This window comes from Phocoena phocoena, chromosome 3 (genome assembly GCF_963924675.1).
Source record: "Phocoena phocoena chromosome 3, mPhoPho1.1, whole genome shotgun sequence".
Classification (NCBI taxonomy): Eukaryota; Metazoa; Chordata; class Mammalia; order Artiodactyla; family Phocoenidae; genus Phocoena; species Phocoena phocoena.
In genome coordinates, this window is record NC_089221.1 from 65,749,067 (window position 1) to 65,764,984 (window position 15,918).

Below are 15,918 nucleotides of genomic sequence, written 5' to 3' on the forward strand. Positions count from 1 at the left end.
CCAGTGGAGAAGACAGACAAGAAGAAGATTGATGGCACGACGTGTGTTGTAGCGGTGGTGTGGGAAGCAAGCACCAGGGAAGAGTCACAGAAGAGGAATGTGAGTAGAGTTGTGAAAAACTTAGGATTTAGCCAGGCCAAGAATGGAGGAAGGAAAGACCTTGAAGTTGCATGTGGGGAAGTGGTAAAGAGTGAGGCTGGCTAGCAGGACTGGGGCCAGGTCTGGAGGAGCCTTTATTGCCACACTGATGATTTGTATTTGGCCTGAAAACCACAAAGAGGTGCTGAGGGAATTCAAGTAGAACAGTTAAAGTGATCATATTTGTATTTCAGAAAGAACTCATATTTTTAAAAGGACTAATCACACATACACTTTGTTGGTTTTTTTCACCAGCAGGCACTGGCCCACAAACTTTAGAAGAAACAGGAGTGCAGAAAGGGCTGGGAGTATGTCAAGGACAGTTTTTGAATTTTGCCTAGCACCTTTCAAAGCAAAACCTGCCAGTGTCCTGAAAAGTCTGAGTCCTGGTTTACTGTGTTATTTGGGGCAAGTCACTGCACCTCTCTGAATCTCTGTTTCCTAACGTATTAAATGGAAGGAAGGGTATTAGTTCAAGTAAAATCAATTTATTGTATGACCAGTATTTTTTTATGAAATAGAATATGTCTAGGAAAAGCATTCCCTGGGTTTCCTTTACTGTCACAATACTATCATACAGCACATCTGACACTAGATGTTATGCGTTTTCCACACATCAGACAAGTCTGCAACACCAGCTAAGTGTTCTACAATTTAGTTCAGTTCTCATATCATCTACCTGAAGTTAGTATCAGATCCTCCAGGTTAAGTGTTCAGTCCCATAAGACTGCCCCACTTAAGATACCAGTTGCAAGTCCCAGATTGTCACCTGTATTTCTAACTGACCAGCTATAAATCTGGGTTCCAATGACCCCCCTCCTTGTGTCCAGTAATTTGCTAGAATGACTCACAGTACTCAGGGAAACACTTACTTATGCTTATCAGTTTGTTATATAACAAAGGATATGATAAAGGATACAGAGGAGGAGCTGCACAGGTGAGGTCCAGAAGGGTCACAAGTGCAGGAACTTCTGTCCCCCTGTGGTTGGGGAGCACCACCCTCTTGGCATGTAGACGAGTTCACCACCCTGGAGCCTCTCTGAACCACGTACTTTTGGAATTTTTATGGAGGCTGCATCACATAGGCATGATCAATCATTAACTCCACTGCTAACCCTTCTCCCCTTCCCGGATGACGGGGGATGGGGCTGAAAGTTCCAAGCTTTTAATCAGGGCTTGGTCTTCCTGGCGACCAGCTCCCATCCTGAAGCTATTCAGGAGCCCACCAAGAGTCAACCCATTAGAACAAAAGCCACTCCTATCACCCGGGAAATTCCAAGGCATTTAGGAGCTCTGCGCCAGGAACTGGGGCAAAGACCAATATATGTTTTCTATTAGTTCACAAGTACATAGAAAAAAGTGCATTGCACATAGTGAGGTTATCATTGTTTTGTGAAACTTTGATTTCAACTAGAAGTAGAAACACAGACATAGAAAATCTGTGTCTATGGTGTGTGTGTGTGTGTGTGTGCACTAGGTTGTGATGTAAACGTATCTCTAACTCCAGGGAGCAGAGATTTGAAAACTAATAGGCAAATAAACTCCCTTCCAATTCTAAGACCTTTGATTCCCTTCTTAAGCTGCTGACCGGTAAGTTGCTAAACGTTGTTCTGGAAGGTATAGGGAGTACTTAACTATCAGCATGCCCATGGAACTGATATGCACATAGGTTCTGGAAGCGCCCCTTCTGGGTTTTTACAGGGCTTGTCTGTAAAAGTGCTTTCACATTTTTATTCTTAAATTTCTTAGTGTTCTTTGTAGCAGTTCTGTAATGTAAACCCCTTGCTTTTGTCTAACTTTTGTGTTGTCAATAGCGACACCTAGTGGTCAAAGAGTCCTATTGCAAATATCTTGTACAGACTTAGAGCTGAAAAGTGATTTTAGAGATCACCAAGTCCCATTTTGTAAATTATTAAAAACAAACTGGAATCTCACATGTATTCCTACATTCATATAAACTTTACATGAGAATAAATAAAACCTATGGCTAGGTGGTGATTTCTTGGGTTACTTTAAAGCTTTTCAAATACCCAGAGATCACTGTTAGTAATAACAGTGAAGCAGAAATTTAACAAAGCATGCCCTGATAGGCTAACAGGAAGTCATAGTTCAGTATATCTGCAGCCGTTGGTGCATTGGTATTTACACGTGCATGCCAGATCTTCAGGGTTTAGTATGGTGCCTGGCACTTGGTAGTACTCAATAGATCTCTGTGGAATGTTTGTGTATGTGGGTGATCACTGAGCCCAGGGGAAGCCTCCCATGGTTTCCTTTCTGCAGACGCTAAGGACTGGACCTGTTTTGCTCCTGGGAACTGACACCCACTCCTCTATCCTTTGAGAAGATTCATTTCCCCTGCCACCAGCAGCAGAGTGGGAGGAGGTTTCCATAGCCCCCTCCTTCAGTAGGTTCAGAGAGAGAATACCCAAGCCCTTTCCTGCGTAGTGAGAGGAGATGGTTAAATATAGTAGCATATAGTAGTTAAGGGGAGTGAATTCATTTCCATGTATCAAAACAGGCAATTCTCGGGGCCTCCCTGGTGGTGCAGTGATTAAGAATCCACCTGCCAATGCAGGGGACACAGGTTCGAGCCCTGGTCTGGGAGGATCCCACATGCCGCGGAGCAGCTAAGCCCGTGCGTGTGCCACAACTACTGAGCCTGTGCTCTAGGGCCCGCAAGCCACACCTACTGAACCCACACACCTAGAGCCCATGCTCCTCAACAAGAGAAGCCACCGCAATGAGAGGCCCTTGCACTGCAACGAAGAGTAGCCCCCCCGCTCACCACAACAGCAACAAAGTGTGCGTGTGTGGCGCGCACAGCAGCAAAGACCCAACGCAGCCAAAAATAAATAAAATGAAATAAATAAATTAAAAGAAAAAAAACCAGGCAATTCTCGTAGAATGTTGAGTTAAAACAGAAAACAAAAGCTAGATGCTAACTATGCATGCCACTTAACACTATATAAAAAATACACTAATACCACACATTTTCTGTAGTACATATACAGTATATGTATCTAAAAACATTAAAGTGGTCAGAAGGACACACAAAACTTGTAAGAGAGGTTACCTCAGAGGTGGAGAGTGGGAACTTGGACTGGAAGTGATCAAAGAAGACTTGGGCTCTTTTTTAATGCAGTATACACATGTATCCAGAGACTGCAACACTAAAAATTCACTAAAAAAAAAAGATTTTCGTCCTTATAATTTGGAAGTCGCAGAAAAATTTGAAGGAGAAAATTTAAAACTTACTTGTGTTTATAACCCAGGGATACTACAGTTAAAATTTTGATATATTTTCTTGTTGTGGTTAAACATATTTAATTAGGATCATTCTGTATATGGTTTTACACCCTGATTTTTCCCACTTAACATTTTATGTGCAGCATTTTCCCATGTCATTTAACATTCTTTGAAGAAAAACAACTTAAAATGACTAGTATTTCTTTTAAATCAAAATGTACCAAATAGTTTTAGGGCTTTGGGGGTTGTTTCTAATTCTTCACTGTTTATTTAACATGCATTCAACTAGCACTTATTTCCTGCATGGTTAGGAGGACCTGTGCTAGGGATATAGTGTTCAGTAGGGTTCCCCCTCCCCCCAGAGCTTTCAAATGTAAGATATGTGTGCAGAAATAGTTGCTCACATTATGTTTCTCTGGGTTACACTGTTACTAAGGGAATGAAGGGATCAAAGGATATGGAATGTTTTAAGATTTTTGATTCATGTCGCTAAACTGTTCTACCAGTAAGGCTATACCAATTTACATTCCCCAAAGCAGTCTGTGTTTTACCATTTCCTAAAATCAATGAAAATGATTTCAGTTTATTGTGCTTTTATTATTGAACTGATCATTTTTCTCATCTAGTCTTGCTAAAATTTGCATGGATTCTCAGCTTTGTTTCTTCCTGATGTGTTACATGTGTCTCAGTGCTCCTAGGGTTAGTTTCCAGCTTCTTTATTGTCCACTTGATTGTTCCATATCTTCATTTTGCCCCTATCAGAGCTGACTGTACTGGTTCTGGTAGGAACAGAGAGAGTATGGCAGTTAAGCAATTAGGACATGTATGTAATTTTAAAAAATTATTATGGGAAATTTCATACATACCGAAAAGTAAATAGTACAATGAACTTTAACATACCTATAAATCAGAATCAGCAGTTACCAAGATTTTTGCCGTATTTGCTTCATTTAACCCTTTTTTAAAACTTTATAGTTGCTTAAATATTTTAAAGCAAACACAAACGTTGTGTCGTTTGTTTTTACAGGCACACACTGCACATTTTTTATTTGATCTATTCTGTCAAGTTTTACTTCAGTCTTAGGTGTTAAAACATCTTTGGGTTTTTGCCCTCTGCATTTATTCCTGAGGTTGGGGCTTTATACACCCTCTTTCTGATTCTGTATTTACCAGTGACATTGTGGAACTTTTCTCTAAAATGGCCCACTGCTCCATAAGTAGGTTAGCTGGTGCCGTCAAAGCAGTATGTGAAATGTATAGGTTGCAGGTTCTGCAGCCTGGATCATGCATCCACAGATCCTTACCACTCTGGGGACATTTCATAAATGATGTCAAATCACAGGCAACTTCTCACGACTGTTCTCAGCTGTGATTAAATTGGAAAATTATGTAATAATCCGCTCACTGATGTACAAATTTAAACACTAGCTGGTTTCTTGGGAAGAAACCATTCAAAAATCTGAAAAATATATAGATCCCTTTTCCAGAAAAATGTATGTGTTGGGTATGTGTGTGTGTGTGTGTGTGTGTGTGTATGCATACACGCACAGGTACATATTTATATCAGAAAATTCTACATACAGTTTCAGGAGATTCCTAGACCCTCTAAAATATAATCCTAGATCAAGACTCTTAGTCAATAAATCGTTCAAAATGGCTTTCTTCTATCTCACACACACACACACCCATACATACACACACACATCTATGTTATGTCATGGGCAGGAGGAAAAGGGGTATGGTGACGGGGGAAAAAACCTACCTAATTATAAACATAAGAAAATGTGTAAAATATAGAATAAACAAAGTCAACTATTGTATATACTGGAATTAAAATTCTAAGGAAATACCTGGAATCTATCAGGAACCTAAGGGGGGGGGCAGTGTGGTCCAACTTACCTGCAAACACACACAAAAACAATACCTGAAGCTGTCAAGCTATATAGAGAAAACATATCTTCTTATAAACTGGATAAACAAATTCACCAAGCTATTGGGGGAGAAAGATATGACAAGACAATCTATTTCATGTCATTGTTTCCAAAGCAGGTGTTAATGTCCAAAATGTGTTTCAACAAGTAACATTTCCCTCAACTGTTCTCAGCTGTGATTGACATAAAAAAGAATTATTTAAAATGTGGCTCACTCTGCCCCCTATTGTACAGGTTTAAACATTCACTGGTTGTTAAAGAGGTAAGAAAGCATTATAATATATCAGCATCTAACCTCATCTTATTTGAAAATTTGGGTATGCTCAGCATGTCCTACACTTGTAACCCAGCCAAGTAACATGACCCATTGTTCAACTTCTAATTAACTACAAAGAGGTTTAGAAAGCTAGACTTAAACAAAAACTCCTACCTACACTATGAGTAGATTAGACAATTCATGTCAATAATCTATTACCACAAATAAGCAGATCACTGGTAAGGACCTGCAGAGGAAGCTGACACTTCTCAGACTGCAAGGTCTGAAGGGGTGATCGGAGGCCACAATTTCCTCCTCTCCCTCCTACAGGAAAAGCTCTCCTTATCATCAGAATTGCTGTTTGAAAGCTTCAGATCCTCTGGGAAGCAAGGGAGGTCAATGATGTTCATCAAGCCTGGCTCAAGTTCTAAGGGCTGTATGTGAGTGGCTCCCTCATTTTGAAGATAGATACCACATATTGAAGGCTTAAGTGACAGTCTGAATGAGGTGGCAACTGTTTGTGTGCATATTTGGAAATGTTGGTTATCTGTCACTCCTGGGTCCCCTCAAATGATCACTCTAAAATATTCAGTTGTTAAATGTTCTAATACTTTGCTCTAAAACTCCTGTGGTGACAATACCATGACAATAAGCTTTAAAAAGTCCACTTGTTTTCCTCACATACTAGTAAATATAACATCATTTTACCAAATAATACGGATAGAAATTGTGCTAGAAACGAAGAATGCTTAGTACATCCTGCCAAGGCAGTCCCCCAAGTACAATATCATAAGAAATGTGAGTTAATACTTGGATGATCCATTTTATTTTAGACTTTATAGGTCAGAATAAAGATTATACAAGCAGCTGTTAGTGAAAATTTTATTGTAATATGGTAATTTATGACCTTAGTCTCTTTTCTCAACTTTGTATAAAATCAATAAAGACATGTTAGCTACTTTGACAAACGTGAAACAGGCTCCAGGAATGTTACCCACAGATGACTATTATAACAAAATCCAGGCATTTACCTGGAATGAATTCATCTATACAAAGATATACATTCAAATTTGCATAGCTGTCAAATTAGAACTGTCTCTCAGCTCTATCAAAAAATAAAAGGAAAAAAACCCCATATAGTTGAGGTATTGTGTATTTCCATAATACAGTTTACAACAAAAACTCTTATTAAATACCCAGCATTATGTATGCCATAATTCACGAAGGAGCCACCTGTAAGGTAGTGTTTATTATTTTGCTATGAGGTGCATCTCCTACAGAAACAGTTTAGAGGACAGATTATTTTTCTAGTTTCAGCTATGCCAATTACTTCGGCAAATTATTTCAAAAATACTTGAGCTATTTTTGGCTTCTGACTTATAAAATGAGGTGGCTGGAATAGAGCAGTAGTATCCCCATAAGTGTGGAAAGCAAGGGGATAGCTTCATAAAGACTGCCTGATAGCTTGTCGATAAGACAGATTTTTTCCAGAAATACTGTAAAGATTGTTTTCCAGAAGATCCGGAGTATTTGTATAATCTAACAAATACCTTAGGGACTCTGACGTTCTGGATTTGGGAGCCACAGGACTAAGTGATCTCCAGATTCTTTCTGCACTAACAACTTCTGATATGTTTGGGGTTTGCTAGGCAAATGTAAGAGGTCATAGAATTTAAATATTTACTCATCCACAATTTTTAAACCTTTTAATTTGTAACTAAGACTCATAAGAAGTTGCAAAAACAGTATAGTTTGTATACTTCACCCAACTTCCCCTTAATAACATACTTGATAACCAGAGTATATTTTCAAAACCAGTAAATTGACAACAGTATTAACTAAACTACAGAACTTGCTTTATTTCATCAATTTTTATATGCACTTTCTGGGGACTATGAAATTCCATCACAAGTATTGATTTGTGTAAATACCACCACAATCAGGACACAGGACTGTTCCATCACCACAAAGACACTCCCTCCTGCCACTCTTTTATTGTTTGTCTCTATCCCTATCATTCATCCTTGGCAGCTACCCATCTCTTCTCCATTGCTATAATTTGTCATTTCAAGAAGTTCATATACATGAAATGATACAAGACATATGTAACCTTTTGAGATTGGCTTTTTGTACTTGGCATACCACTAAGATCCATAGAAATTGTTGCACGCAACAAGTGTCTTTTACGACTGAGTAGCATTTCATTTATGGATGCAGCCAGTTTATTTGCCCACTGAAGGACATTTAGGTTGCTTCTAGTTCTTGACTATCACAAATACAGTTGCCATGAACATTTGTGTACAGGATTTTGTGTGGGCAGACATTTCATTTCTGTGTGATAACTACCCAGGAGTGCAATTGCTGGATCCTAAGCATATGTTAACTTTATAAGAAACTGCCAAACTTTTCTAGAGTGACTACCATTTCAGAGTCCCACCAACAATCCAGTTGCTCCAGTCTTTCCAGTGCTTGGTATTGTCAGTATTTTTAATTTTAGTCATTTGCTAGGTGTATAGTGATATCTCCTTATGATTTTAATTTGCATTTTCCTAACGGCTGATGTTAATCATCTTTTCATGTGCTTGTCATCTCTTCAGTGAAATGTTTGTTCATTCATCCATTTTGTAATAGGATCGTTTTCTTACTTTTGAGATTAGGGAGTTCTTCGTGTATTTTGGATACAAATCTTTTATTGGATATGTGACTTGCAAATATTTTCTCCCAGTCTGTAGTTTCTTTTTTTTTTTTTTTTCTGTAGTTTCTTTTCATCCTCTTGACAAGATATTTCACAGAACAAAAGATTTTCATTTTGATGAAGACCACTTTATCCTTTTTTTCTTTTTGTGGAACGTGCTTTTGGTGTAATCTCTTAGAACTCTTCACCTAACCCTAAGTCATGAAGATGTTTTTGTCTATAATTTTTACAGCTTTACTTTTTATATTGATATATGATCCATTTTGAGTTAATTTTTGTAAAAGGTGTGAAGTTTAGGTTGAAGTCCATTTTTCTGCTAATCGAAGTCCCCACTATCTATTGAAAAAAGTATCTGTCCGCCCCTCAATAACTTTTGTATCTGTCACATAGCTGTTGGTCATACCTGTGTAAGTCTATTTCCAGTCTCCTAGTTTATTGATGTGTGTCTGTCCCTCCTCCGACACCACACCCTCTTGATTACTATAGCTACAAATTGTCTTAAAACCAGTTTGTGATTCCTCCACCTTTATTCTTCGTTTTCGATATTGTTTTAGCTATTCCAGTTCTTTTGCCTTTCCATACAAATTTTAGAATTAGCTTTTCTATTTCTACCAAAAAGAGCTGCTGGGATTTTGCTTAAATTTTGCTCCCAAGGTTACTGCCTCATTTCCCTCCCTAGAACTTCGAGAAGGATCCAAGAATGAAGGGGCTTTATTCACAGGTGGTGGGGAAGTAGGGGGTGGGATGGAGGGAATACACAGGAGGCAGAGGCAACTCACATCAGGGTCAAACATTTGGGTCTGAGGAACCTGTGGTGGATTTATGGGTCAGTTGTCACAGGACAGAGGCGTCCTGGGTGTACCCAGGAGACAAGTGCGAACCATTGTAGCAGGGTGTTTTAACTCCCAGGCTTGTTCATCTTTATAGGTTTGGCTGAGGTCTCAGCGCTGCAGGAGCGAGACGCGGGAGTAGGTGGCTGTCTGTTCCACCCGGCCTTATCGTCCGACCCCTCCTCCCTTCTGCGCGCCCGCCCCTGAGCAGAGCTTCCTACTGCCAGGGCCCCACCCTCCCAGCACCTGAGCCCGGCAGTTAAACTGTGACCCTCAGCAGCCTCTTCTGTTACAGGCAGGCGAGGCCCAGGGGCTCCCCATTTGGCTCAATTACACCCATCTGGAAGCATCTGGTCAGCATTTGGGAATGGCTTAACCAGTAACTGTGCAATTAGAGGCACTAGGAAACATTGGGATGGAAACCAAGAACTGCCAGTCCAGTTACCACATACAAATGTACCAAATTACTGACACTGCAGAAATACAAAGGATCACGAGATAATACTACAAGCAACTCTATGCCAATAAAATGGACAACCTGGAAAAAGTGGACAAATTCTTAGAAAACCACAACCTTCCAACACTGAACCAGGAAAAAATAGAAAATATAAACAGACCAATCACAAGCACTGAAATTGAGACTGTGATTAAAAATCTTCCAACAAACAAAAGCCCAGGACCAGATGGCTTCACAGGCGAATTCTATCAAACATTTGGAGAAGAGCTAACACCTATCCTTCTCACACTCTTCCAAAATATACCAGAGGGAGGAACACTACCCAACTCATTCTATGAGGCCACCATCACCCTGATACCAAAACCAGACAAAGATGTCACAAAGAAAACTATAGGCCAATATCACTGATGAACATAGATGCAAAAATCCTCAACAAAATAGAAGGAAACAGAATCCAACAGCACATTAAAAGGATCATACACCATGATCAAGTGGTTTATCCCAGGAATGCAAGATTCTTCAATATACGCGAATCAATCAATGTGATACACCATATTAACAAACTGAAGTAGAAAAACCATACAATCATCTCAATAGATTCAGAAAAAGCTTCTGACAAAATTGAACACCCATTTATGATAAAAACGCTCCAGAAAGTAGGCATAGAGGGAACTTCTCTCAACATAATAAGGGCCATATATGAAAAACCCACAGCCAACATCGTTCTCAATGGTGAAAAAATGAAACCATTTCCACTAAGATCAGGAACAAGACAAGGTTGTCCACTCTCACCACTCTTATTCAACATAGTTTTGGAAGTTTTAGCCACAGCAATCAGAGAAGAAAAATAAATGAATCCAAATTGGAAAAGAAGTACAGATGACACGATACTATACATAGAGATGACATGATACTATACATAGAGAATCCTAAAGATGCCACCAGAAAACTACTAGAGCTAATCAATGAATTTGGTAAAGTAGCAGGATACAAAATTAATGCACAGAAATCTCTTGCATTTCTATACACTAATGATGAAAAATCTGAAAGAGAAATTAAGGGAACACTCCCATTTACCACTGCAACAAAAAGAATAAAATACCCAGGAATAAATCTACCTAAGGAGACAAAAGACCTGTATACAGAAAACTATAAGACTCTGAAAAAAGAAAGTAAAGATGATACAGATACATATACCACGTTCTCGGATTGGAAGAATCAAGACTGTGAAAATAACTATACTACCCAAGGCAATCTACAGATTCAGTGCAATCCCTATCAAACTACCAATGGCATTCTTCACAGAACTAGAACAAAAAGTCTCACAATTTGTATGGAAACACAAAAGACCCCGAAGAGCCAAAGAAACCTTGAGAAAGGAAAATGGAGCTGGAGGAATCAGGCTCCCTGACTTCAGACTATATTACAAAGCTACAGTAATCAAGACAGTATGGTACTGGCACAGAAACAGAAATATAGATCAATGGAACAGGATAGAAAGCCCAGATATAAACCCATGCACATATGGTCACCTTATTTTTGATAAAGGAGGCAAGAATACACAATGGAGAAAAGACAGCCTCTTCCATAAGTGGTGCTGGGAAAAATGGACAGCTGTAGGTAAAAGAATGAAATTAGAACACTCCCTAACACCATACACAAAAATAAACTCAAAATGGATTAAAGACCTAAATGTAAGGCCAGACACTATAAAACTCTTAGAGGAAAACATAGGCAGAACACTCTATGACATAAATTATAGCAAGATCCTTTTTGACCCACCTCCTAGAGAAAAGGAAATAAAAACAAACAAATGGGACCTAATGAAACTTAAAAGCTTTTGCACATCAAAGGAAAACAGAAACAAGACGAAAAGACAACCCTTAGAGTGGAAGAAAATACAAATGAAGCAACTGACAAAGGATTAATCTCCAAAATTTACAAGCAGCTCATGCAGCTCAATATCAAAAAACAAACAACCCAATCCAAAAATGGGCAGACCTAAACAGACATTCCTCCAAAAAAGATATACAGATTGCCAACACATGAAAGGATGCTCAACATCACTAATCATTAGAGAAATGAAAATCAAAACTGCAATGAGGAATCATCTCGCACCAGTCAGAATGGCCATCATCAAAAAATCTACAAACAATAAATGCTGGAGAGGGTGTGGAGAAAAGGGAACCCTCTTGCACTGTTGGTGGGAATGTAAATTGAGACAGCCACTATGGAGAACAGTAGGAGGTTCCTTAAAAAACCAATAATAGAACTACCATACAACCCAGCAATCCCACTACTGGGCATATACCCTGAGAAAACCATAATTCAGAGTCATGTACAATGTTCATTACTGCTATATTTACAATAGCCAGGACATGGAAGCAACCTAAGTGTCCATCAACAGATGAATGGATAAAGAAGATGTGGCACATATATACAATGGAATATTACTCAGCCATAAAAAGAAACAAAACTTAGTTATTTGTAGTGAGGTGGATGGACCTAGTGAAGTCAAGTCAGAAAGAGAAAAACAAATACCGTATGCTAACACATATATATGGAATCTAAAAAAAAAAAAAAAATTGGTTATGAAGAACCTAGGGGGAGGACAGTAATAACATGCAGACGTAGAGAATGGACTTGATGACACGAAGAGGGGGAAGGGTAAGCTGGGACAAAGTGAAAGTGGCATGGACATATATACACTACCAAATGTAAAACAACTAGTGCGAAGCAGCTGTGTAGCACAGGGAGACGAGCTCAGTGTTTTGTGACCACCTAGAAGGGTGGGATAGGGAGGATGGGAGGGAGACGCAAGAGGGAGGGGATATGGGGATATATGTATATGTATAGCTGATTCACTTTGTTATAAAGCAGAAACTAACACACCATTGTAAAGCAATTATGCTCCAATAATGTTTAAAAAGAAAAGCATATGCAAACTGACAATGTATTTAGCTCCTGCTCTAATGAAAGAGATATTTCTCATCTCTCCAAATCCTGTGGAATTGATTAGAGAATGGTACTATGTGTGTACGTCTATATTTGATATCTTTGGTTGAAATTTTCAGTGGAGATAGCCTGTTAAAGATAGAACATGTCTACGAAAACCAACTTGCTCACTAGTAATTTGGTACACTCCCCTGGTATTATTCAAGTTGTGTGTGTGAATAAAAGCTTCCCCCTATTAAAAAACAGAAAAAAGTACCAAATTAACATGTACGTCTTAGTAATATGTCAAATATATTTCAATTAAAAAAACAAAAAACAGCCTGTCTCCACCCTCGTGGAAAGACAATCACACAATTGCGACAAGTATAAGCACAGAGAGTACAAGTATAAGCACAAGTATGAAGTGTGAATTTGGGATCAGAGAGGTCTGAGGTGGGAGGAGCAGCAGGTGACCTGCCAGGCACCAGCTGAAGCTGGCTGGGGAATGCAGGTTTGAGCAAGTGAGAGGTCGTGCTGCTGAGCAGGCAGAGAAAAGACAACACACAGGGTCTCCTATGCCAGGTATGGATACTGGTCTTGATCTTAATGGGAGATAGTAAGCCAAAAATTTCCATTTTCCAAAGATCTTAAACATAACTCAGAGAACAAATTAACTCATACCTACTAATGCTGCCAAAAGCAGTTCTTCAGATCACAGATTTCATAAGGCTAATAAACTTTTTTAGATATAATTTTACCATTTTTTCCCATCAAAATCATCAAGCAATTTGTGGACAGAGGACCCCTATGTACCCAACCAACACCCACTTCAATTATCAAAAGACAACCGACCCATCTGGACCATTTCTACCTAGTCACTTCCACTACTTTGTGTGCCTCAAAATAAATCTCAAGGTCAAAATCTTTATTACTGACAAGCTCAAGACAAGAGTACTTAGATCAATCTTTCCATAACTGGTCTCCCTTACGCCTTAATTTGCCTGGGATACACTTCCATTAACTCCTGTCTACTAAACTGTGTAGTGCCTAAGTTTTGCTATCATAAACACAAAATTACCAGATGGATCCTGGTGACCTTTAGATAAATGAAAATCACGAGAGCAGGGAGTAACCTGACCATAGTATCTATCATATTGGGTCCCTAAGGAGATGGATCCAGGAATGTACATTTCTCAGGGATCCCAAGATGATTCCCACTAGAAGCTCGGAGTTTTTTAGGCCCTTACACAGGAACACTGTATATTTATTTCAGACTTAAGCAATATTGTTTATTCCACGGAGAAGGGAAAATATTTGTTATCAATTCCATTTACTCTAGAAAATCCTGAATTAACTGTTTTCTCAATCTCCTAAAATTGGTAAAGCATACAATGCATCTCTGTGGTGAGAAAAGACACAAAACATATTTTTGGCATATGGAAATTTATTACTATCCTGCTTTCATCATCAAAACTTATGATCTTGGTCTTTCCTTCTTGCCTTTATATAAGGCCAAAAGAGAGACATTGGCTACTTTGACAACCTTAAAGCGGACTCCAGGAATGTCACCAACAGCATGACCTTTGCGACCAAATCCAGCAACCAGAACTTCATCATTTTCCTGGAATAAAATCAACAGTTTACTTCTGGTGTAAGTGGCAATCACCCAAAATACCCATTTATCCTATAAACAACTGAGGGAAACAGTTGCTACCCCAAAAACAGAAGCTAACAGACTAAAACACTTACCTCAATAAAATTCAAACAACCATCATTGGGTACAAAGGCAGTGATTTTTTTGCCATTCTTGATTAGTTGAACCCTGACACACTTCCTGATGGCAGAATTCGGCTGTTTGGCTTCAACCCCTCTGAAACATAAACAGCATGTAACACAGTAAGTTGGCTTTCTGAAAAGGGACACATTTTAGTTCATTAAGCGTAAAACTTATTAGAAATTGTAGTATTCCTACCTTTTCAACATAATCCTAAATTGCTAAACTTAAATGAAGTTCTTCTTTAGTCTTAGTTTCATTAGACAAATAGGGGAAACTTCTGGCCTCTTTATAGTTGTAAAACACAAACCAAGAAATAGAGCTAAAAATCCTGGATTCAAATCAGTACCACTAAATTTGATGGGATCATTTAGTAAAGTCAAAAAACAGTTGAGTGCTTGCAAATTCATGTGGCTCAATCTTAGCTGTAGAACAAAACTTCTCCATATTAGTTTTCTCACCGGGAAAGATGTAATTGTAAAGATGAAATAGTTGATGGGTGCGAATTACTTAGAACAGTTTCCACATGTATTAAGCTCTCATAATGTCCCTTGTTTCATTATCGCTACTTTCTCCCCTCCGATGCCACCCCAATTCCTTCCAAACTAATGTTGAAAGTTTAAAAACCTCTGGAGGTTATTTAACTTCCCAAAAGACACAGACACACAAAGACCTAGAATTTACATCAAGCCGCCTTTAAGCGCATCTATCCCGAGTTACCATACTAAAACCATGAAGGAAACAGCGATGGACTTTCACTTACACTTTTTCAAGCACAATTCCCTTGGCATGCGAGGCACCTCCAAAAGGGTTGGCCTTCAGGGCTGTGCCCAAATGGGCTTTCTTGTACTGCTTATCATGCCACTTCTGGTCTCGTCGGTGGCTACGGAGCTTCCTGGCAGTACGAAGACCGCGACACTTGCCTAAAATTGAAAATCACCTTAGATCCCCAGTAAAAACACCCAAATCTTATTTTACATTATCTCAGGTACTAACCTCCTCTAGACTACAGGCTGGTAGGCTCTGACATCACACCCTGGCCCTAGTCCGAACCGCAAAGTTTCCCTTGAACCATCTAAGACGTGGACACAAGCGCTCCAACAGGTGTGCTCTCCCCAACGAATGAAGCCCCGCGCCAAAGCTCGGGGGGAAGCGGCGCCCTCCCCAACATCCCCGCATCCCTCTCGAACTCCGGCTCCGCGGCCTCCGAGCAACCCTGGCCCCTTCCCGCCCGGCCATGTGCCTGCGGCAGCGGCGCTCCCCCGGCGCTCCCCATCTGCTGCCCACCGTGGCTCCCCCTCACCGTTCTGCTTCTATCTGCCCGCCCGTCCCCGAAACCCCAGTTTGCACGCGAAGCCCCCTCACCCCGGCCCGGGACACCTCACCCATGCTGCCGGCGCCACGGGCCTAAGCGAAAGAGAGAAGCAGCGCAGGAAGGAGCCACAAGCCATCGCGAGCAAGCCCCGCCCAGATGAGGACCCTTGCGGCTGTCTGCGCAGCGCCTGGTCCGGCTGGCGCCTCTCGGTAGAAAACGAGAAGTCTGCGCCACTTTCCAGAATCTGCGTCCTGTTTAATTTGTGCCCAATTCAGAGATATCTAATTTGCACTGGGGTTTATTTCTTTTTATGTGAATGCCTTGGACAGAAGGAACAGGGAC

At 39.9% G+C, this 15,918-nt stretch overlaps 1 protein-coding gene across 1 annotated transcript; it reads right to left on the reverse strand.

Moving 5' to 3' along the window:
* Positions 1–13,913: 13,913 nt before the first annotated feature.
* On the reverse strand, positions 13,914–15,700 carry RPS23 (ribosomal protein S23). Its single transcript, XM_065873202.1, has 4 exons — positions 15,647–15,700; positions 15,025–15,184; positions 14,237–14,357; positions 13,914–14,108 (listed from the first exon to the last, which is right to left on the reverse strand). Exons 1-4 carry the CDS (start codon positions 15,648–15,650, stop codon positions 13,962–13,964), a joined length of 432 nt encoding a protein of 143 aa, XP_065729274.1. The 5' UTR covers positions 15,651–15,700; the 3' UTR covers positions 13,914–13,961.
* Between the last annotated feature and the right edge of the window lie 218 nt (positions 15,701–15,918).

Coding starts and splice junctions, on each gene's coding strand:
- RPS23 (XM_065873202.1), bottom strand. Junction 14,358..15,024: donor GGAATTGTGCTTGAAAAAGT/GTAAGTGAAAGT, acceptor TTTATGTTTCAG/AGGGGTTGAAGCCAAACAGC. Junction 14,109..14,236: donor GTTGTTTGAATTTTATTGAG/GTAAGTGTTTTA, acceptor ATTTTATTCCAG/GAAAATGATGAAGTTCTGGT.